Consider the following 23,320-nt stretch of genomic DNA (forward strand, 5'->3'; position numbering starts at 1 on the left):
GCAGCTGTAGCATTACCATTACACACATCCAAAATGAATAACATATCAGCATATTCCTCTGTTGTAACTAAGTACAGCATTACTTCAAGGGCAAACTGATTGTATTCAAACTAAAATTCACAGAAAACCTTCACTAACAACAGCACAGTTTTCAGTAGCAGAAATACTTAATGTACCTTACAAAATGATTAAAACACTAATACATAGTAGTTCTGAAAAGTTTCCAAAACTAAATCTCTGTAGTTGATGCAACTAGCGCCATCTCTCGGACAAGCAAGCGACTATGTAATATGATGTCTGACGAGTGTATGTACAAAATGTCATCACATTTCATCACTCCAAGAGTCATATTCTGCCGCGTACGTTATGTTCATGTGACCTTGTGCGAGCTCATGACATGGAACAGAGAAGCACGATAAAATTTTGTGTTTGGCTTCAAAAATCTTTTGTTGAAACTTATTCTATGATACAGTAAGCATTCAGTGATGCAGCCACATCTCGTACTATGAAATACAGATGGTGGAAGCGGTTTCAAGATGGTAGAGAGTTGTTGAATGATGATAAATGAAGCGGGAGGCCGTCAACAACTGATCACGACGAAAATGTTCAAAATTGCGTGCGCTCCTGCTCAAACAACCTCATCTTAGCCTTCAAGACGTAGCAGAAGAGCTAAACATCAGTAAAGCTGCAATATGTTTAATTCTAACAGAAAAAATGAAATGCTGAAAGGTGTGCTCTCGTTTCGTTCCACACTTCTTGACCAAAAAACAAAAACAGTGCATCTTTCTTGCGCTCAAGACTTTGTTGAAACTGCCAATACAAACCCTAATTTTTTGCAAACAATTGTAACTGGGGATGAAAGCTGGTGCTTCATGTAAGTTTCGCAAACGAAGCGTCAGTCTGCTGCTTGGCTGAGTCCTGGAGCACAAAGACCGGCGAAAGTCAGGCAGCAAAAATAAAAAAAATGATGTTGATTGCATTCTTCAACTCAAAGAGCCTGATTCATCATGAATTTGTCCCAACCAGTCAAACCGTGAATTCTAAATTCTATATGGAAGTAATGAAATGCCTGATGTGTCGCATTCATAGAATCCAGCCCGAGTACCAGGATCTGGGTAGTTGGACTCTCTTGCACGACAATTTCTCAGCACACATGGCAACAGTTTTAACACATTATTACACTGCAAATCAAATCACATCTTATCTCACCCACACTATTCACCCAACTTGGCTGCAACAGATTATTTTCTCTTCCCGAAACTCAAGTTGAAGATGAAAGGCCACTTTTTCAACGACAGAGCGTTTGATGGAGCTTTATCGGTACTGCAACGTGTATAACTAGAGAAGGGTTCTATATAGAGGGCTGAAGTGAGTAAATTCGCTTATCTTTAAATCTGTATTTTTATTTAATTTACTTCGGGAACTTTTCAGACATACTGTGTACAGTGTTGCACATTGTTGATCAGCTATTATTTTGTTGCCAACTATGAAATAATAATTTTTCAAATAATTTATTGTATTTCTGTCATTATTTATTACAATATGTACAATAAATAAGGATTTGCAGGAAACATAAAACTACAATATTGTAACTAAAGAAAGAAACATTGAAAGTTAACTGTTTTATTAATAATTCAATTCATTAAACAATTGTTTTATATTTAAATAAATTACAATAAATATCAAATGCATGCAAAATATAGTAAGAATTAATCAACAAACATATTAATAATAAATAATTTTATTTACAATAAAATTTTAAAATACTGAATAGTAATTAAAAATGTAAAGAATACCCTGCTCCTGAGAAAATAATTATGCACTGGGCAGGAGATAAGAATTGAATCAGTAAATGAGGTCACTGAAAAGTATTTATTACAGCAGTTACAAGTTTATGTAATCATTTAAAAGAAGTAAAAATACATACACACATGAACAGATAGAATCATAATAATTATAGATGATGACTTGTCTTGTATAGGCGTAAGTATTTCACTTCTCCATGAGTCATCAGATGAATTTATAAATGATGCATACGATAACACAATGTAGAATAAAGAGTGTAACTATAAACAAAAATCACTCACAATCACAATTTTTGTTTAAAATTTAAAAAACCATAATTATGTACTTTTAACATAAACTAAATTTATAGCCTAAATATTTTAATTATTGTCTTGGGCAGGTAGACTCATAAGGAATGAATTACCTCAAGAGTATTATTACTATAGAAACTAATACCATAAGCTCACCACATTACCACAGCTGATATCAGTCACAACCATTTGTATTCAGTTATAGCAAATCTATTTATTAAATACAGTGGCGGCTCATAGCTAAAATTAGTGGGGGTGCTGCTGCAGAAAATTTTTTCTGGGCCTTTTCAAGGCCATGGTTGAAGTTTTCGGTAAATTAAAGAACCAAAAAAAAATGAATCAAATAGAATAGCTGGAAACAGGATAATAATCTAATTCTACACTTTTCACACATTGAATGATTTAAAGTATGGTCTTTCTTGTAATAATGAAATTACAATAAGGCCTCTTTTAACTGAGGTAATTAGAGGTCAGACAATGGAATCTGCAGTTAAGAGAGACCTTAAGTTTTGTTCTTGAATTCAGGCAACAAATCATATTAATATCTAATTGCTAGCACAATAAATTAAAAATTATTATAACAATATTATTATTTATTTTACTGTATTTATTATAACAAAATCAATAGTCACTAATCACTCTCGCATCGACTCACACAAACTTAGTTTGATTTTTAACAAAAAATTCTGTCACCTTTTTTCATCTTAACTAAGTAACATCGTTCGTAGCAACATGATCAAGCCAGTTTCACACTACCGTTAAATCAACAAAAGGAACATTGTTTCATTGGTCTAAATATTGGAGCCCTTTTGCGAAAAATATAATCCCTCTGTTGTGGCTAATTTTCTACTTTTCGACAAGTAGTTTATCTTTGTCACTGGATATTTCATTAACCTTGGTTAAGATAGGCTTGATTAAGAGAAAGGCCCTACTGTATTAAAAAATAAACTCTCATTTTTAATAGCCTAATAGACTATTTATTTTTCACAAACACCTTGTATATTAATTAAAAATATCTCAAGATGCAAACAATAGTAAATAATACACTTAACTACAAGTTAGCAACAAAAAATAAAATTAACAAATCATGATTTCTAATTATACATCCAGTAATAATATTACAAGTGCTGCTTTTGTACTAGATATATCAACATTCCAAAGAGTCAACAATTTTCCACTTTGCATAAGAGGAAAAAATCATCAAGAATTTTAACCCTCCAGAGCTAGATGTTTATAAATTATTCACCAGCTCTTTCTTCAAGTGTTTAAAACAAAAATCTATTTTTACATCATATGAAAACTCATCTGCTCAGCAAAACAGTTTAAAACTAATTTAAAATTTTTACACTTTTTACAAGGTCTGTTCAAGAAATACGTTGGGTTCAGTTGGTTTCAGTCAAATCCGTTTGGCGTTGCCATGTTCATACAGATCAGCTGATTACAACACAGTTTTTTGATTGCAAATATCATTATTGGTTGCTTAGCTACACGGTTGTTTGTGGTGTGTTTTTTCATTTGGTGGATTTTAGAATGAATGAGCAAATGAACGAGCAAAGAGTTGCTGTGAAATTTTGTGTTAAACTCAGAAATTCTGCGAGTGAAACTTTTGATATGCTAAAGACGGCTTACGGCGACATTGCTATGAAGCGTGCGACATGTTTTAAGTGGCATGGACCTTTTAAAGATGGTCATCAGTCGATTGAATATGATGAGCGTCCTGGACATCCTTCCATGTCAACTGACGACTCACACGTAGGCAAAATCAACACCCTGGTTCAGGCAAATCAATGTCTGACCATCAGAGAGCTTGCTGAAGAGTATGGGATATCAGTTGGATCATGTTACGAGATTTTGACCAAAAAACTGAACATGCACCGCGTTACTGCAAAATTTGTTCCATGCCTGATGACGAATGACAAAAAAGCCCATCACATCCAGGCTTGTCAAGAAAATAGCTTGAATGTTCAGAAGACGAAAAGTTCTTGTTGAGGATCATAACAGGTGATAATCTTGGGTGTATGGTTATGACATTGAAACAAAGGTTCAACCGTCCCAGTGGATGGGTGAAACACCTCCCAGACCAAAAAAAGCTCGCCAAGTTCGTTCCAATGTAAAGGTGATGTTAACAGTTTTTTTTTATGCTCAGGGCGTAGTCCACCACAAGTACCTCCCCAAAGGCTCCACAGTGAACCACACTTACTACATTGAAGTTCTCAAACGTCTGCAGGACGCTATCCAGCGGAAAAGGCCAGAAATGTGAAAGAGTGGTGACTGGATTTTTCATCACAACAATGCTCCAGCCCATTCAGCCCTCAGAACTCATGAGTTTTTGGCCAAACACTCAATCACTGTTCTTCCCCACCCACCCTACTCACCTGATCTCGCTCCTTGTGACTTCTTGTTCCACAAACTCAAAAGACATTTGAAAAGAAGAAGATTTGAGACGATTCCTGAGATTGAGGCAAATGCGATGAAGGAACTGAAGAACATCACAAAAGAAGCGTTCCAGGACTGTTTCCAAAAGTAGAAACACCATTGGGATAAGTGTGTGCATCAGGGAGGAGAGTACTTTGAAAAGGACCTAGATAAGAAACTTCTAAATAAAGTACATTTGTTTTATGACGTTAGTCTATGTATATTTTGAACAGACCTCGTATTGTATTTTGAATAACACCCAGTAATTTTTAAATAAGTAAAAGATTGTGGGGTTTTCACTGCATCTACTTCAACAAAAACTTGAATTTAAAATTTAAATCATTAATTATAATATAATTATAATATGAAGTAAATTCATATTTTTCAGTAACTTTTAATTAAACTGAATTTTAAAATACTTCTCATTCAGTAAGGAGTCAGTCATTTTACAAAATAAAGTTAATCAAAATTATCTATTATGATTTTTTACTTCTTCAAATACTCTGTAGCTCAATGATATCTAACATAAATGTAAACTAAGTATTTTTAACTTTTTTTCAATAAAAAGTATGGTGGAACACGTAAAGTGCAATCGACTGAATATGACTTTGGGAGTAAAATCAGTGCACTAAAGCAAGGTATGCTTTCATTATGTCTGCAATATGTCAACATAATGAAAGAAAAAATTTGACCATTTAACCAACTTAAATAATATTTTAGAATATAACCAACTTGACTATAGTTCTTCAGTTTAAAACAGACTGTTCATAATAAAACCACAGCAGTTAAAAAAATGCTTCCAAACCCTGTGAATCATTAAAGTGCTTAGCTGTTCACTAATTTATCATAGAGATAAAAGATGACAACTTTTCTCTAACATATAATATCTCAAAAAAAATATATATATATATAAATTGAGAATTTTTCATTTTTCCTTCTTAAGTAGATTTCATAAGAAAGCTACCTACTGTATTGGGTACCATGATTCAACTTCCAAAAAATTTTGACATATCTTCGCATTTCATATCCCTCACACCCCAAAAGTTTACATATACATTTATATATTTCACTTTCATGTGGGCAAGATGACTGCCGTAATTTTGTGCCAATCACTTTCAAATCGATACATAAAGTATAACGATCAAAAATCTCAGCAGAGTTCATTAATGGGAAAAATCGAACCATTGGGGTGGAAATGGGGGGCCTTTTTAAAAAAAAACAAAATAATGCTATAACTTTCTTATTAAATAAAATATCGAATTTGTTTACAGTTCCTACTATTCTTTGGATAAGGACCTAAAACTTATCTAAGTAAAACTGTTGGATATCACCAACCATTGGCCCAGCGGATGGAAAAAATGGGGTATCAAAGACAAAAAGCATCATACCTTCCTTAACAGGCACATCGTCGAATCGATTTAATGTGGTTGTTAGTCCTGTAAACATTACCTAAAAATTTTGTCTGAAACAACAACCCTTACGACAAGAGATGACCAAAACCAAAAAAAAAAAAAAAAAAAAACAATAAAAACAAAATATTGCTATAACTTTCTTACTAAGTAATATATCAAATTCGTTTAAAGTTCCAACTATTCTTTGGCTAAGGGCCAAGGAGTGGAAAAAGTGGGATTTCAAGGACAAAAAAAAATCATAGCTCCCTTAATAGGCACAGGATCAAATCCATTTGTCATTAGTCTTCTATATATTACCTAAAATTTTGTCTGAAACGATTTTTGATATGATATTTTGGTCATCCCCTTGGGATGACCAAAATATTGTTGGAATTGTAAGAAAAAGAGGCTTCCCATATGCTAAACATGTGAAACTTGTTTACATATGAAACCATTGTCGTATTGAGTGAATTTGAAGTGAACGCATTTAAACTGCCGTTACTTAGTACAAAGAGACATACCTAGAACCTCCCACTAATCCTCAAATAAATGTGTTGTCAAGCAGTTCTGGAAAAATCATAAGGAAGTCTTGATAAATTTAGCAATAGCTTGTAGTCTAATGAGAAAACGTAGTGCCTTTAAAACATGGAAAGTAATCTTTGATATGAGCTCGTACAATCCAAGTTCGCCTACCTTTATTTTGTCCTGGTAAAATCTACACCTTCCAGCGTGCCAAAAGGAATTTTTTTTATTATTAAAAGACTACATATTTAATCCGTATAACAAAATAACTTTTTTAAACATTTATACTTGTATGTACATATTAAAAAATTAATAGATATAAATCAGATGATAAATACTTCATCTAATTTTAAAATATACTTTCCAAGCTTTGCAATAAATAATAAAGTAAAAATAACAAGTTATTAATTATTGAATCTACCCATTATTAAAGAGACATGCATTAAAATATATATTCTGTTTCGATAAAGAATAAATACTATCTGTAGATAAAACAAATACCTGAACAATGTTACACCAAAATGCAACTATTAAAAAGAAATAAAACACACACACACACACATACACACATAAACAAACAACAAACTCAAATGTAATAATAGAATTAATTAAAGATAACTGAATCCGGATGCTATTGAAAAGTAAATTTCTACAGTACATAAAAATAAATATAAACATACCTGATATTTATTACTTATCTTGGTCCTGAAGCCATACGAATACTAACATCAGGGGAATCTCTTTCATAAGTGACTTCCATATCTAAATCATCATCTTCTTCATCATGTGTGTCACTTTCATCATCATCATTATCATCCTCTTCTTCATCATCTTCTTCCTCTTCTTCTTGATTCTAAATAAACAGTTAATAGAATTTAATTTTGCTAACACTATCTTTTTCTTTTCCATCATCAGATAGCTTTTATTTTGACTAAATTTTTCTCACCAAAAATGCAATAACATTATAAATTAATAATAAAGATTTTAAATGAATGAAAACTTAATTTGTTCTTAATGAAAGACATCTTTCACTCTTATGTTGATTACTTCCAATCTTCTGCACTAGTATTCAGAAACATCAATAGGCTGCTGGTTAAAAATTTTAACTTTTTCATTAAATAACTTGGAATAGTTTAATATTGTTAATTTTTTTTTTATATATTTTCAATACTGAAAAATTTTTTTCTCTTTTTCAAAAAATATAATTTATTTATTATTTTTAATAAGATAATAAATTAAGTTTTGAATTCAATTTAAGAAGTTCCCTTAATTTTGCTACCATAGCATAATGTATGAGTGTAATCTCTTATAACAAATATTATTCCCTGAACTCGTGTAATAGCCATAATATAAACAAACGATAGCTCATCTAAGTTGCTCAGATATAGTGTAATTTATAATGAATAATCAAAATAGCAGTTATAATAGATTTTATAATTACCACTAGTTAAATATATTGGCTCCCTCTATGAATCATGAGATGAATCATTGCCGATGGTGACGGGACTTGAGTGTTCAGTGATACAGAGTAGCTCGACCGAAGGTGCAACCATATTGGAGAGGTATCTGTTGAGAGCCAGACTAAAGAATGATTCCTGAAAGAGGGCAGCAGCTCTTTCAGTAGTTGTTAAGGGCATAGGTCAGGAGGACTTAAACGGCTACATCAACATCACTCAATCTTCTGAGTTCTGTGCAGCTGAAGCAATGGAAAACTACAGCTGTTTTTTTTCCAAGAAAATGTAGCTCTCTGCATTTTCAAGTAACAAAGATACACCTTCCTAGGTAAAATATTCCAGAGGTAAACTAGTCTCTTGTTTGGGTAGGGACTACTAAGGCAGGAGTCACCAGAAAATTAAAAAAATTATAATATTCTATGAGCTGGAGCATGAAATGTTATAAGTCTGAAAAAGGTTTGTAGGTTAAAAAATTTAAAGAGGGAAATGGATATGTTAAATGGCTTTTTTTTATTTGACTATGTTGAACTTGGAATCTGCAAGAAATATATTATGAAAAAGATTAAGATTAGAAATGTCAAATGTGGTTAATGGAAGGCTGTCTGATATATCAGATAAAACAGCACATTTCACTTTGAATGAAAAGTTTTTATAACAAGATTGTAATGTAAGTGTAATACTGTATATGGATTGAGAGAATGAGTTACTTATGCCTGAAATGGGGAGATCGTTTTTAATGAGTTTAAATCCTAATTTCTGAGAAAATTTATATGTGCAAAACTGTGTGGCTACCGGAATCTAATAAAATTCTACTTGAATGATGATTACCATATATGTTATTGGTGTTACATATGGCTGTTGATAAAATGGTATTTTCATTTGACTGATTATTAAATGAACAATAGGTATTATTTCGAGGCTTATTGCTATCTAAATTAGAATCATTAATTTTGCCCATATGAACGAGTGTATTTTTTGGTACAAACCATACATAAATTTTTTGAGTAACACTCATTAATAGAACAGCCTTTTATTAAAACAAATAAAACAATTATTATACCCCAAAATATCTCTGCGTTCATTGATGGGCAAATTTAAGAATTCTTTACATTGTTGTAAATGATGGTTTGATTTACAAAACAAACAATGCTAGAATTAAATTTTGAATAAAAACTGACATTATTTCCTCTATACTGCTTACTAGGATTTACAGTAAAGCGTCTGGTTAAAGATTTGATTGAACTATTATATAAAGCTGTCCTTTGGTTTCGTTTCAGTTTTCATTTGCGTCTTTCGAGTGAATGCATCAATAGTTTCAAGAAGTTGTCGTCTCGAATTAAGAAATTCAATAAAATCTTTGAAGGTGGGAAATCTTTTATTTGACAACTTTCCTACCATAATTTGAAGTATGGTAATCCAATTTTGATGTTAGAAATTGGACGACAATAAATTCATATTTGTTTACAGGAAGTTGCATTTCTTCACGCGAATTCACATTTAAGGAAATTTCATTAATAAATCTGGATAAAGTAATTACAAAATCTCATTTTATAGAATCTGATCTTAAGATGCAGTCAGATTATGAATTGCAATTATATATTTGTTGTCAAATTGTACTTTTAATAATTCTAGAGCAATAATATAATTTTCATTAGTTATTGGCATAATTATTGGCATAATTAGTAATTGGCATCATTAGTTATTGGTTTAATGATAGCTAAGGTTTCATCCTTCAAAGAAGAATATAGATAGTGTAATTTTTGAATATTAGTTAAATAATCATCTCTATTATGAATTAAATCAATAAATATATTAAAACAGTGATGCCACTTTAACACATTAACTCTAAATACAGGTATATTAATGGATTGTAGTTGTGTTTGTTTAAATATTGTAATTGAATTAATTTCTTTATTAGATGATTTTGTATCATTATTATTATCATCATTTATTAAATGTTGCAATTTGCGTTCTATAATACAAAAGCCTTGCTCAACTTGTTCACGATCCAAAGATAAATCATCATCATCAATTTCCATTTCAAGTTTTGATTGAATGATGTCATATTTGTCTCACAAATTAAGAAGATTCCTTAACTTAATTTGTAGGTCAATTCTATCATCTCGTGAGGGATCAAATTTGTCAGTAAAATGCGAATTCTCATTACAGAGGCCTTTAATGATCTTCTTTATCTTATTAATTGTTCCAAATCCATAAATATTAAATAACTTAAATTAAAAATGTGATACATTAACAAAGTAAATTAAATGTGAAATGAATCAATCATATTACATAGATGATGAAACAATGTAGATTAAATGTAATAATAAATTAAAAAAGATATTACGTAAATGGTGTTGTAGATCTAATTTGTTGAGTATTAAGATTCTTGAAATTTTAATTATATCCACATTTCTGGAAGACCAAAGATGATGATTCTTCAAAACTGCAGATTGATTCTTCAAAATTTTCAAATTATATACGAGGTTGTAGATTATATCTGTGGCCAGGGGACCAAAAATGTTTAATAATTTGCCACCTTGGTTGAGTTAAAATTATTTAAAGTATTACTTTATTCGTCGGTTCATTTAAATAAATAAAAGTTTTTGTTTTGATTATAATACAAATTGTTTTTTTTTTTATAATCTTGAGCTTGTAATTCATATATTTAACATTATTATGTTAATTGTACAATCATTACAAACACAAGTTCAGTCTCTCAAGGATGGAATCACACTAAACTATTCTAGTGCGTAGCCAGCTTTTATAGTGTTGATGGAACCTGGAACCGAGTGAGCCGCCAGGAGCTGTGTGAGCTCCAAGCAGCCATCCAAAGGACTTTTAAAAATTAAAAATCCTTCTTTAAATAAAATTTTAAGTTCCTCTTTTAAATACCCTACGTCTTAACAGACACTATTACTTACCACACATAGTCAAAAGCAAGTAAAATAAGGGCCTACTGTACTTTTCTTCACATTTTGACATTTCTTAACATTGAAAATAGTACATCATCAACATATGTAATAAATGATTTGTACAGAAACTAGTTTTTTTTTTTTAGATGCGAAATAATTGCATAAGTTATCTACTTACCTGCACAATACAGACGTTAAAGTCCTATGATATTTTGGCAAGGACTGATATAATTAGTGATCACAGGCATAAACTTATTCCTCCACATAGTATTTCTGTTTTTATGTTAAATACAAACTGATCAATTTAAAGGAGGAATTTATCACTCAGTAATTTATACTAAATGCATATTTCTGTTAAAATGCATATACTGGTGTGCAATGGGTAAAATAATGTGGAAATGTTGATATGACTGGAACTGGTGTGGGAAGAATTGTATCCACATTTGAGTATTGTCAGCCTGCGTCAAGCATAGTCTTTTGAACAAGGTTGCGTAATCATGTGAAAATTCAGTTAACTGTTGAAGAACGTGTATTCATGATAGAAACTAATTAAGAGACTAATATTGTACACAATATTAAAGTGGCAGTTACAAGATGTCCTCATACATTTTTGCAAAGAGTAAGCCAGGAAAAGAAGTTACACGAGGTTCAGCTCACACTGCAGTGGGGAAAATGCTGAAATGTTATCCGTATCGAATGCAGGTTTTACATGAGCAAACTGATACTAATTATGCTAATAGGGTTCATCACTACTGTCACTAGTTAGAGAACTTCATTAGAGAATGTTGAGCCAGTCACGTCATAGTCCGGATGGACTACATTCTTTGTTCAGATAAACATTAGCTTTAATGTTTTATTTAATTTTATATTTTTTATTTTTATACGTCAAGTTATACGTTAGGTTACAACTCATTTCATCAACTATCAATATGACAATTCATTAAACCATTATCCAACAAGCAACAAGGCGTTGTCTTCATTCATCACCTATGAACATACAGTCCAACCTCGCTCTAAAATCTATCAATTTTTTTGATCAAGCATTTTTCACAGATGAATTGTGGTATCACCTTTGTGGTTATGTTAATAATTAGAACTACCAGACCCAGAGATTTCAAGGCGATGAATAATAGGATCCTTGTTTTTTTAAAAAACTTCGAAAGCTGCCGTCTACCAAGGAATTATCCAACAGTCGTAGTCTTACTGCAAGAGGATGAGTATGGCTGCTGGTTACAACACGACCATCCCACTTGTCACACAATTTTCTCTACTATGTAATCATTTCCAAAGGATTGTGGTCACCAAGAACCCCTGACTAATCCAGACTTCTTTCTGTGGGGTTACTTAAAAGAAATTGCTTATAAAACCAATCCACACACCCTGAAAGAACTGAAAGCAAACATTATCAATGCCATCCAGGAAATAGACAGGGTACAGCTAACAAAGGCAGCCAGGAACACGGTCAAACATGTTGACAAGTGCATAGAAATGGATGGACATCCTTTTCAACACATTACATTACTATGTTAGTGTTTGCCAACAAACTACTATTAATAGTCTAAATTACATGATGAGGGCTCTTTTAAGTTGAACAACCTGTAGTTTGTGTAAGTACATTGAAATCCGTTATTTCAGATAAAGATATAGAGGGCTTTTATTATAAACTTAAGAAACCTAAGTCTTTCTTGAACAAGGACACAGTGTAAAATTAATTATTTCACAAGATCCTAGCATTCCTTTTTTTTGGGGGGGGCTTGATGATTTCACCACAAAAGCTTGTGCATAAGACTCGGAAATTAAATTTTTTAGCGTATGAAAAATGCCGTTTTAACCAGGATTTGACCCCAGGACCACCAGATGAAAAGCCAAAATGCTACTTTTCTGCCATGGAGATTATCGGGATAATTGTAGGGGATGTGTTTACATAACAAATAGACAGGAGAATATCTCACATTAACACTTACTAAACATAACCTCAGGCAGTCATACACAGAGTGACATATCAAAAAATATTAACTGCAAAAAATACAGACTGATTTCAAAGGAATAATCATCACTGCTGCATAACATGACATATGTCCAAATAAATAAGTATTTATTTACTGCACACTCATACAGTGTTTCATAAACAAAGATACATAAAAAAAAATATATATATATACATTTACATTGATTTTTCTAAAGTTAATACTTATAAGACCCATACTCCTCTGTACCAAGATATTATATTTTTTTTTTTATAATCAAAAACCAACTTGAACAACCCAAGTACAGAATTACAAAATAAATGAATAGCAGTTTTGCAGGATCCTGCATCATCAGTTGTATATAAATTATATAAAATTACAAATCAAACATAACAAATTTTTTAGAATAACAATTAATAGATTAAAATTATTAAAATTACTATCATATATATATATATATATATATATATATAATATGAAGTCAATTAGTCAATTAAATAAAATAAGTACATATTTTAAATATGACGTCTATTAAGAATTAAAAATTAAATTTAAAAATAAAATAATTAGCAAATTTATACCGTGTAACCTAGCCAGCATTTATTAGGACATAAACACACATGGTTAATAGAGCATTTAATTACACACAATATAATACAAATAAATGTAAATTAAACAAAGAAATAGATATTATAAAACAAATTGCTAAACATAATGGTTATAATGTTTCTTTAATTGATAATATATACAAAAAACAAATTTCAAAAATTAATAATACCACCACTCTTTCACCTAAAAATTATACACAAAAAATTAACAATGTATATTTAAAATATTTATTGTAAATATTTATACTGTAGTTGAAAATACAACCAATATTTATGATAAAAGTACATTTAAACCAGCATACAAGACAAGCAATCATATAATAAAATATTTAGAAACTAACAATCACACTGACATATAATTCATGCAGAATTTATAAAATAAAATGCAATGATTGTGACCATGTATATATATATATATATATATATATATATATATATATATATAAATGGTAAATTGGGTTTATCTAATGTTGCTGACCACCTTATTAATAACAAACATTCTGTATCTGATATTCCGACAAATTTGGATATAGTGGAAATCAAAAAATTTAATTAAAATAATAATAGTAAAAATTTGCACATTTTGGAGCGATTTTATATATATAAATACAAAAGAATTTCCATCTTGATCAACTTTCAGACAGAATATGAAGATGACATTCTCATAAAGGCGACAACAGATGGCAGCACGTTTTTAGATAGAAATATTTTTTTAGATATAATCAGAATGTATATAAATAATTTCAAATCCACTCAGTAATCTAACATTGGCTGGCCAGGTTACATGGTATAAATTTTCTAATTATTTTATTTTTAAATTTAATTTTAATTTTTAATTCTTAATTGATATCATATTTATACATATGTACTTATTTTATTTAATGGACTTCATATTTTGTATATGTGATTTTAATTTTAATTTTTATTCTAAAAAAATTTGTTGTTTGATATGTAATTTTATATAATTTATATACAACTGATGATGCGGGATCCTGCGAAAGTACTATTGGAAAAAAAAGGTAAGTGTCATTTCATTTACTTTGCAATTCTGTACTTGGGTTGTTCTAGTTGATTTTTCATTATAAAAAACAATACAATATTACTAAATTATACCAAGATAATGACAACAAATTAGAAATAGTATTATTTAGTAAGTAGGTTACAGAAGTACTAGACTACATACAGATGCAATGAATCTCTGCAAAATACAGAATTTCTTACTGTATTATTACTATTAGTGTAAGTGTAACCTGGTTTGAATAAATAAATATATATACGAATTGTGATTGAACAGTTAAGCTAATAACCTCCGGGGTATAGTAGTATAATCATGAATAAAATAAAGTTCAAGAAATAAAACTGTCATAAAAAGTTACTGAACCATAATAAAGGGCCCAGTCTAGACAAAAAGCTTTGACTACTGAAAAACATAACAGTTACTAATTTATTAATTTACTAAGTTACTAATTTCAATAAAAAAATAAAATTTACAATTTTTTTTTTTTAATTACCAACAACTAACAGTTAAAATCACATTATTATACCTTATTCTACAAAATACATATTTGAACTGCAGAAAAGTTAATTATTAACATAATTAATTTTCCTAATTAACTGAACAAAAAAAATTTCAAATGGCAATTTATAATATATGTAAATTCCAGTTATTGTTACTGGCAACTAACCCTACTAATGTTTCTACAACATTACTGAAAAAGTGATGACAGAACACATACCTCAAACGCAGTTTTACCAATTGGAATAACATCACAGTCTTTCTGTCCGATACTGTTCAACTGAAAAATACAAACAAAAAAATAAATATACTTTAGCCAAAGGTATAAATCAATCTTTGTTAGTTCACTGAAGAAAGGCATACTATAATAATTAAAATATAAAAACATGCATATCTACAATTCACTTTCCAAGTATTAATAGCAAAAGTAAACAGAATTTTCATTGTTGAGAATCTCACTAATATGTTTTGTTTAACAGGATCTGTAAAGCCTCACTTTCCATGTCATGGTATTGGCATCTACCAAATAATATTGTAAACTAAGCAGTCATAACAATTTTACAGCTGTTTCCTGAACATGTTATAATATCTCTTGCATTTTTAAACTCATAAAACTCTGTTAGAATTCATTACTAGTAAATAATCACACAACTAAATTATTTACTTTTTCTTTTTGTTTTTTATTAGAAATTCTACAAAAGATTTTACATTACTGTCAGTCATCTAAGTTTTAAAATTAAATCTTAAATTAAAAAAAAAAAAATAAGTCCTCAATTAAGTTAAATTTCTGTTTAAACATTTCATGTTACATTATTTTAAATGCCATAATCATAATAGATGTAAATAATTACCATAACACTGAAAAAATATTTTTTGCCTTTGTAGATTTTTCAAAAAAATAAAGTTTTTGGTTTTTAAAAATTCCCCTACCATAAGGCTCACAGTTTTCTCCAAATGTTACAGAAACAATATACAAAAAAAGCAGCAAGTTTTTTTTAATCTATATTGATACAAACATTTATATGCAATATATAAATATAATATATATGATCTGTAATTCATGTCTGTATATAAAACAAATGTAAACATTAAAACTGCATAGTAATTAAATGCAATAAGAAATATTAGAAAGCAATCAGCTGATTTCTAGCCGGAGCTTGCAAATTACAACACTGAAAATCGGTGACACACAACCAACAGCTGCAATTTTGTAGTTAGGGTACAAATAACATCTGCATTCTGTTTATAGGGCTGACATTATTTTTTTTTTAATATTAAATACGGACACTATATTTTTGTTATAATATTGTAAATTAATGTGTTATAAATTAAGTAAAACAATGCAATAGATGAAGATTTTACAGTAAAGATTCAAAAACAAGTACTGCAATCCCATTTCATTCAAATCACTATAAATTGCACAAGAATGTGTCATATCAAACCAAAAACTGTAATAAAAATATATAAGGAAAAGAGAAATCAACAAAAATGTGAATAATTACATCAAGAAATAAACAAAGATATTTGAAAACAAAATTAAAAAAATAATTACAAAAAAAAAATAAACAAGTTTAATAATTGAGTAACTGCACACAATATTTTTTGTAGTCAAAATATTTTTAAAAACAAAATATATGTAACTTTCAAAGGCGACTTAAAACCATACCAAAACTAAATAAAAAAAGTATATACACGGACATCAAGTCAATTCAAACTGATTATGCCATCAACGAATGTTAATGTCACTTGGAGATAATAATTAAACTTTCTACAGAATGCACATTGAATTGTAACTATAAATTTATATTTAGCAAACTGCAAAACATAAAAGGCCTGTTTGGATACCATCTTTGCTAGTGCTGCTGTCAATTGGAAAAATTGGGAATCGACCTATGACCATGCATGCTACTAATACCATCCTTTCTGCTCTTTGATTCTAGCATAAAATGAACACTGTTCACCTCAAGCAAGAGATACTATAACAAATTAAAACCCTCATACTCATTATCACACCTTCAATGCAAATGTTGAGCAGTGTTGGTGGAAGGAGCATTTTTGCCTCCCACCTCGACCGGACTTACCCAGTCAGTCATGTTATTTACTTTCATTGCTGCTGATTGTCACAAATATAATTCTTTAATTAACCTTTTGTCTTTCCACTCTACTTTTTTTCTTTAAGAATCTCCATCATTTTCTCCCATTTGATTTCATCAAATACATTCTCTAAATTACTGTTTTCACAAAGTTTTCAGACCATTCTGCCACACAACATATCCTATTATACAGATCAAGTACTTCTTCCATTCCTTCCACATTTAACCATTTATAAATGTTTCTATAGGAAGTTCATCTATTTCAGTTGATTTTTTATTCTTTATTACTTTAATTACTTTCTGTACTTAACATTTTAGTTTAAATGCCTCTATCTTCTTCAGGTAGCTCCATGTGTGGCAAACTAAATGTATAACAACAATAAACTTTGTCCAGTTAAGAACACTGTGTCATAGTGAAGAGCTCTTCATGCATGAATAACCATCAAGAGGAGTTTATTGTTTGCCATTAAGAATAGGGCACTCCCTCATGGACCAGACCGATGCTGCCTTTGTGTACGCTGTGACTGCCAACTAATTGTACACCACATCTTTGTGACTGGGTCAGAAATTTAAATTATGCACTAACATCCAAAATATTCTAGGAACAATGTGACAATGTTATCACATGTTTTGTTGTTTTTTAAGATTATGCATGTGTATTTGATTATTATTTAATAATTAATGTAATATATTTTTTAGTGTTACCTTTTTGTGTTTCCCTTCATAACTAATGGTTTAATCTGCGATACATTGCTTTATCATTTTCTCCTGTGTTATTCTTATACCAGCTTCTTTCTTCCAATTTCTTTAGCATTCTGTAGTTACCCATGGTTTCTGGGCTTTACTTTCTGTGTAATCTACTTCTTCCTCTGCTGTTTTTTCTGTGGTATTTTTTATCCTCATCCAGGCCTTCTCACTGTTCTCTTTTCCTTTTTACTTACTTTATAAATCAGTATTTTACAACAATCCTTTTTCAATTTTATTCCATCTTCAATACTCTTAATACAGCTCTTCAATATTTTCTTCCTCATAATTCAATGTTAGCATATATACTTGAACTATAAAAAAACCTTATACTATAACTAACTTCTTAACAATATTAACTTGTTTATATAACATTCTACACCAATTTTGCTATTTCATTCCTCCGTTTTAATCATTGCCACTCCATTTTTCACTTTCTTTCTTTCAAAATAAAATATGATAACCTCTCCATTTTTATTTAACCCTATCCTTCTCACATTATTTCACTCAGTTCTAATACATCCATTTTATTTATCTTCATTTCTTTCTTGAGATATTTTATCTTCCCACTTTGTAACTAAGTTTTGACATTCCAAATTCCTATATACAATTGGGCCTTTAACTTCTTTTGTTGCTTCTCTTGGAGATCCAAATAAGAAGCTATTTTAAGTCTGAACATTTAACAGAAGCCAGCATCATAGCGTAATACAAGGAATTATCATTAAGATTTTTAATACAGTGGTCATGTAGCCTTCTGTATTCTAATACCACTTACTTCCTGAAGGTTCTTCCTCTTTTGGAAAAGAATCTTCTCTAGTACCTTTAGTGAGAAAAAAAATAGTAAAATAAAATTAGCATTAATAGTCACGACAAGCTGCACCAAAGCAGCTGAATATAACTATTTGAAAAAATTAATTTTTCCGCTTATTTTTTCCTCTTATGATTAGTATTTGACAGAAATCTATGTTTCATCAACACAGTTTTGTGGGGATTAGATTAAAAATGTGGTTAAAATATTAAATATATATACAGAAAAATGAACTCAGTTCATTTTAATGGGCAAGATGGCTTTACTTTTCCATATCTTTACTTTTTTCCTCACAAAATATTTTGGTGAAGCTGATCTCTTCGAAAAAAACTAAATATACAGAGAAAAAATCTGATGTGGACACTACATGACTTCCTTGTAGGTCTATTAAATTACATATACACATATTTTTAAAATGAAAAGTACATAAAATTTTATTTCATTAATAACTTCTGATATTTTGTCATACATATATTTTTTTTAATTGTTATTATTGAATTATTATTTATTATAAAAGTTTTTTTTACAATCAGAGGTTAATAATTATTAATAAATCAATATATTTAAATTTTAAAAAAAGAGGTAAAAAAAAGGAGATGAAGTCTGATTCGATGTTTAACATGAAAAATCTACTAGTTACTTAATTGTTGCAATAAACAGTTCAAATTAAACAGGAAAGAAATAGTCCTTATAATTTTGGTACCTTACTTTGGATCAAACGATTCAGATAAAACTACATTTTGAAGATCCACCAGGAAAACTTCAGACATTCTGTCCAATTATTTTTTGAAAAATATCAAAAAATACTCTTGAACATCAAATAAATACCAATACAAAGTTTGATTGAATAAATAGAAGAAAAAATAGTCCAAAAAAATTGAATGAGATTTCTCCTTTCACCTTTTTGTCATAAAGTAAATAATAGTGTTCAGACTTTTGCAGATACAATCCATGTGAACATACTGAAAATATAGAAACTGCAAATAAAATAAACAAATATGTTCATGCATACATACACAGTTAGAACCAATGAAATTAAATAACTCTTTCAAACTGCAGATAAAAAACAATTTTCAAATACAAAACAATATTCTATAATAGTTCAGGTTTTTTCACAGAATTTTGTATGTATGATAGGACACATTTTATTTCAACCAAACAATACCCAAAGGTTAAAACAAAAAAATGTTTAATTTTTCAACAGTAAGCTTACAGCTTTTATTTTGCAGTGACTTAATTATTTTAAACTGTAATCAAGCATGTATAGTCAGTCCACTTCTGGAGCTGTAATGTCATGTCAAGGCTCAAAATGTTTTTCAATAAAACAAGAATGGCATACAAACGCTTTAAGATTTCAAAATAATTGTTGGTTGCCTTTATTTGATATCTGAAATTTTGGCATCACTAACAAAAATATGCTCAAGATTGTGGAATTTGCTATGCTTACCATATACATCAACTTCAATAAGAAGTATTTTCTTAAGTATGAGCAACATAATTTAATCACTGAGAAGAGGTGATTACATGTAAAAGTAAAAAAGAAATTGATTTGAGCATTATTTTCTGCCTTTACTATTGTAACTCTTCATAGGTGACATGTTTCACTCAAAGGGTGAATCCACGTAAAAGTTGAGCCTGACCACAAAAATGTTCTAAGATAAAAGAATACTCTTTATTTTTGTTGTTTATGAGTTATATTTAATTGTTCTGACAAGTACTATTTTTAAAATTTTAATTTTAATATTATTTTGTGGTGTTCAAATGTACGAATCATTCTAGCAATAGTGTCACATATTTTAGAGTTAATTGGCAACAACTTTTAATTTTTTATCAGCTTACTTCAGACAGTTGATTTTTTGCTTAGTTGAAACAGCAAGTTTAATAATATTGGAAACTTCAGTAACATCCAGGCGGAGTATGTATTTAATAAAATAAATAATGTGTAGAACTGCTGGTATCAGTATCACACCCGTGACAGCAATGTTATGTTTTATGTTATCATTGCATAAAAATCTCTTATCACCACAATTAAAATAAAATAATTAATCCCAGTAATTTTATACATTTACAGAATACTTTTACACTAGCCTAAGCCTGAATTTGTTAAAGATTTTTCTTTATTTAATGAGGATTTTTAATAGAAAAATAAATCTGAATTCAGGTACATAATACTTTTGGATGACACAGTACACCTTACCATATAAGAATTGTATCATAAAGGAAATCATTTCAGCCTCTTCTGAAAGGTTATTCAATTATTATATACTTTTTAGGCAAAGTGAGTTCTACAGTCTGGATGTGGAAGTTAAGGCAAAAGCTTAAGGAAGATGAAGAATGGAGAAAAGTGCATTTAGAAAAGGAACGAGAGAGGGAAAAGAAAAGAAGAGAGAAGATAAAGGAAATTAAGTCTATTAGTACCAGGAAGTTAAAACCAAAGCGTTTGGATGCAGAAAGACAAAGAAGATGTAGGCAATGAAAAATGACGAAAAGGGCTAGAAATGAAGCACCAAAAATAGGTTCATACTGATGTCCACAGTCACTGGGAAAGGCTGTAAAAAAGGTGATATAATCATTACCACCACTCTTGGGAAAAAGGTAAGGTGGGAAAATGTAAGGCCAATACCAACTTTGCAGTCAAAGCATATGTTTAAAGTAAACGACTCTTAACAGTTTACTTGCTGGGCGAACTAGTAGCTCAAAACTTGAGAGATGACAAGTCTTCAAAAGCAAGATGGGCATCTACACAGATTCGGATACTAGATCTGAAGATTCAGATATTAAATTTGGAGATTCAGATACTGAATCTGGATCAGAACTGAATTTTAATGAAAGCTCAGATCATGGAGAGCCTAATGCATTTGACACATGCAAATTAGAGCTCAATGATTTCGTTCTGGTTGAATTTGCAGGTAAAAGGTCAAAGAAATACTTTGTTGGCCAAATTGTGGGAAAATAAACTAATGATTATCAAATAAATTTCTTACAGAAAAAAAGAGATTCTTGGATTTTCTTCCTTCCACAACAGAAGGACAGCAGTCTTGTGTCTATAAGTGACATTATTATAAAGCTACCAAAGTCATCATTAGCAGGTGGCACATTAAGGGCTGTTTCCACCATAACATTCTGTATGGGTTTGTCACAGTATATGTAAATTGGTGTTTTTGTAGTTTTTATAATCTATGTTATATTTCACAAAAATATATTTAATGGTTTTTATTCATTTAATAAAACATTAATTAATTCTCACAAACTCCTAAAAATAACATTGTTGTTAAAAATCGGAAAGTGTCACACCTGTGACAGAAAAAACTTCTTATTTACAAAAAGGGACAGTTAGTATTCTTGCCATGGAACATGTTCACTGTAGAATGATTTTTCACACTATTACCAGTTAACAGATTGAAGTCCATTAAACACAATTTTTGCAACAGTAAGAATGTAAGTGGCGTGAGCTGTCATTTTTTGTCATACCTATGATAAAAAGGTGTATTTAGGACAACAGGACAATTTAAAAAAATTAGGTGAATAAACTATATTTATACTATCGAAAACTCATGTTCTTCAAAATTCTGAATATTGTTATGTAATGTTATTTAATTCTAGAGCAAATCCTTGTGAAAATGTCACACCTGTGGCAATGGATTCACCCCAAATCAATTATGCCAATCCTAACAGAAATATAAAATACTGTGGAAATAGAAAAGTAGTTTTTTAAAACATTAAAGTGAACTGCAAGCATTTTTTAGTAACTTTTATAATCATACAGAATCTAGCACAGAACACTTTCATGGAAAATACTATATAATGAAAAATAAATTATAGAATAATGGCCAACATATGCTTTCTTTACAGTTGCTGAAAAACATCTTCAGTGTTACATTTAATAATCTTTTTCATTTTGTTTCTTCATAAAAATTTGTGGTTGTCATAATAGAGGAGTTAATAACTTAAAATATAACCATATGTGGATATGGTTGATCATTTTTCAAAAGATCACATCACACATAGGAGCTACATTAAAATAAAATAAGAATTCTACATAACAAAATAGTTGTAATTTGTTTTAATGAAAACAATATATATATATAAAATTCTTTTAATGTTTCAGTAATTCTTTCATAACTCTAAAATTTAATTTTCAAGAAATTATAATACTGAAATGTCATTCACTTTTCAAGTTAGTAAGAAAACAGTTTAACAATAAAAGTTTAAATTCTTAAAATTATCCAAAAATTAAATCATAACCCTTAAAATAACTGTCTTGATATAAATGATAGAAAGTACCTTCTGAGAAAAAATCATAAAATAATTTTCGTAACTAACTTAACCATCCTCCTTTAGTTTCAAAATGTTATAATTTCATTTCATTTATTTTTAAATATAACACGATGAATTTAAGGTGTACCCAAAGAAAAACTAATAATTAAAAATTCAAATGCATACATTATATAAAAGCGTTAATAATTTTAAGGTAATGATAAAATAACCATCAGGTATATATACTCTTCACTCAATACTGGCGTGTGAAAAATTAACTTAAAGGTTTACAAAAAACCAAACCAAAAATTTAAATCGAAATGTTGATTGAGCTAAGTTATAACTTACCCACGTTGAATGTTCTTGTTCAAGCTGCAATAATTCACTTTCATCATTTCGTGGCCGATCGACACTGAACCATAACGGATCAGTAATTTTGGGTGCCAGACTTGGAAACAGAGGGATTAGCATTTTTGAAGTATATTGAAGTATATTATCACCACTAGTAAATTCAAACTGCATAACCTTAAGCCA

At 29.7% G+C, this 23,320-nt stretch overlaps 1 protein-coding gene across 1 annotated transcript; it reads right to left on the reverse strand.

Moving 5' to 3' along the window:
• Positions 1-1,607: 1,607 nt before the first annotated feature.
• LOC142328484 (uncharacterized) lies at positions 1,608-23,308 on the reverse strand. Its single transcript, XM_075372303.1, has 4 exons — positions 23,135-23,308; positions 15,105-15,164; positions 7,105-7,277; positions 1,608-2,066 (listed from the first exon to the last, which is right to left on the reverse strand). Exons 1-3 carry the CDS (start codon positions 23,306-23,308, stop codon positions 7,119-7,121), a joined length of 393 nt encoding a protein of 130 aa, XP_075228418.1. The 3' UTR covers positions 1,608-2,066; positions 7,105-7,118.
• Between the last annotated feature and the right edge of the window lie 12 nt (positions 23,309-23,320).

This window comes from Lycorma delicatula, chromosome 7, assembly GCF_047948215.1.
Source record: "Lycorma delicatula isolate Av1 chromosome 7, ASM4794821v1, whole genome shotgun sequence".
In the NCBI taxonomy this organism is placed as follows: Eukaryota; Metazoa; Arthropoda; class Insecta; order Hemiptera; family Fulgoridae; genus Lycorma; species Lycorma delicatula.

Excerpts from the sequence above, each read along its gene's own strand:
- LOC142328484 (XM_075372303.1), bottom strand. The coding sequence starts at position 23,308 with ATGCAGTTTGAATTTACTAGTGGTGATAATATACTTCAATATACTTCA. Across the intron at positions 15,165-23,134 it reads AACAAGAACATTCAACGTGG|TTGAACAGTATCGGACAGAA; the intron begins GTAAGTTATAAC and ends TGTATTTTTCAG. Across the intron at positions 7,278-15,104 it reads TTGGTAAAACTGCGTTTGAG|AATCAAGAAGAAGAGGAAGA; the intron begins GTATGTGTTCTG and ends CTGTTTATTTAG.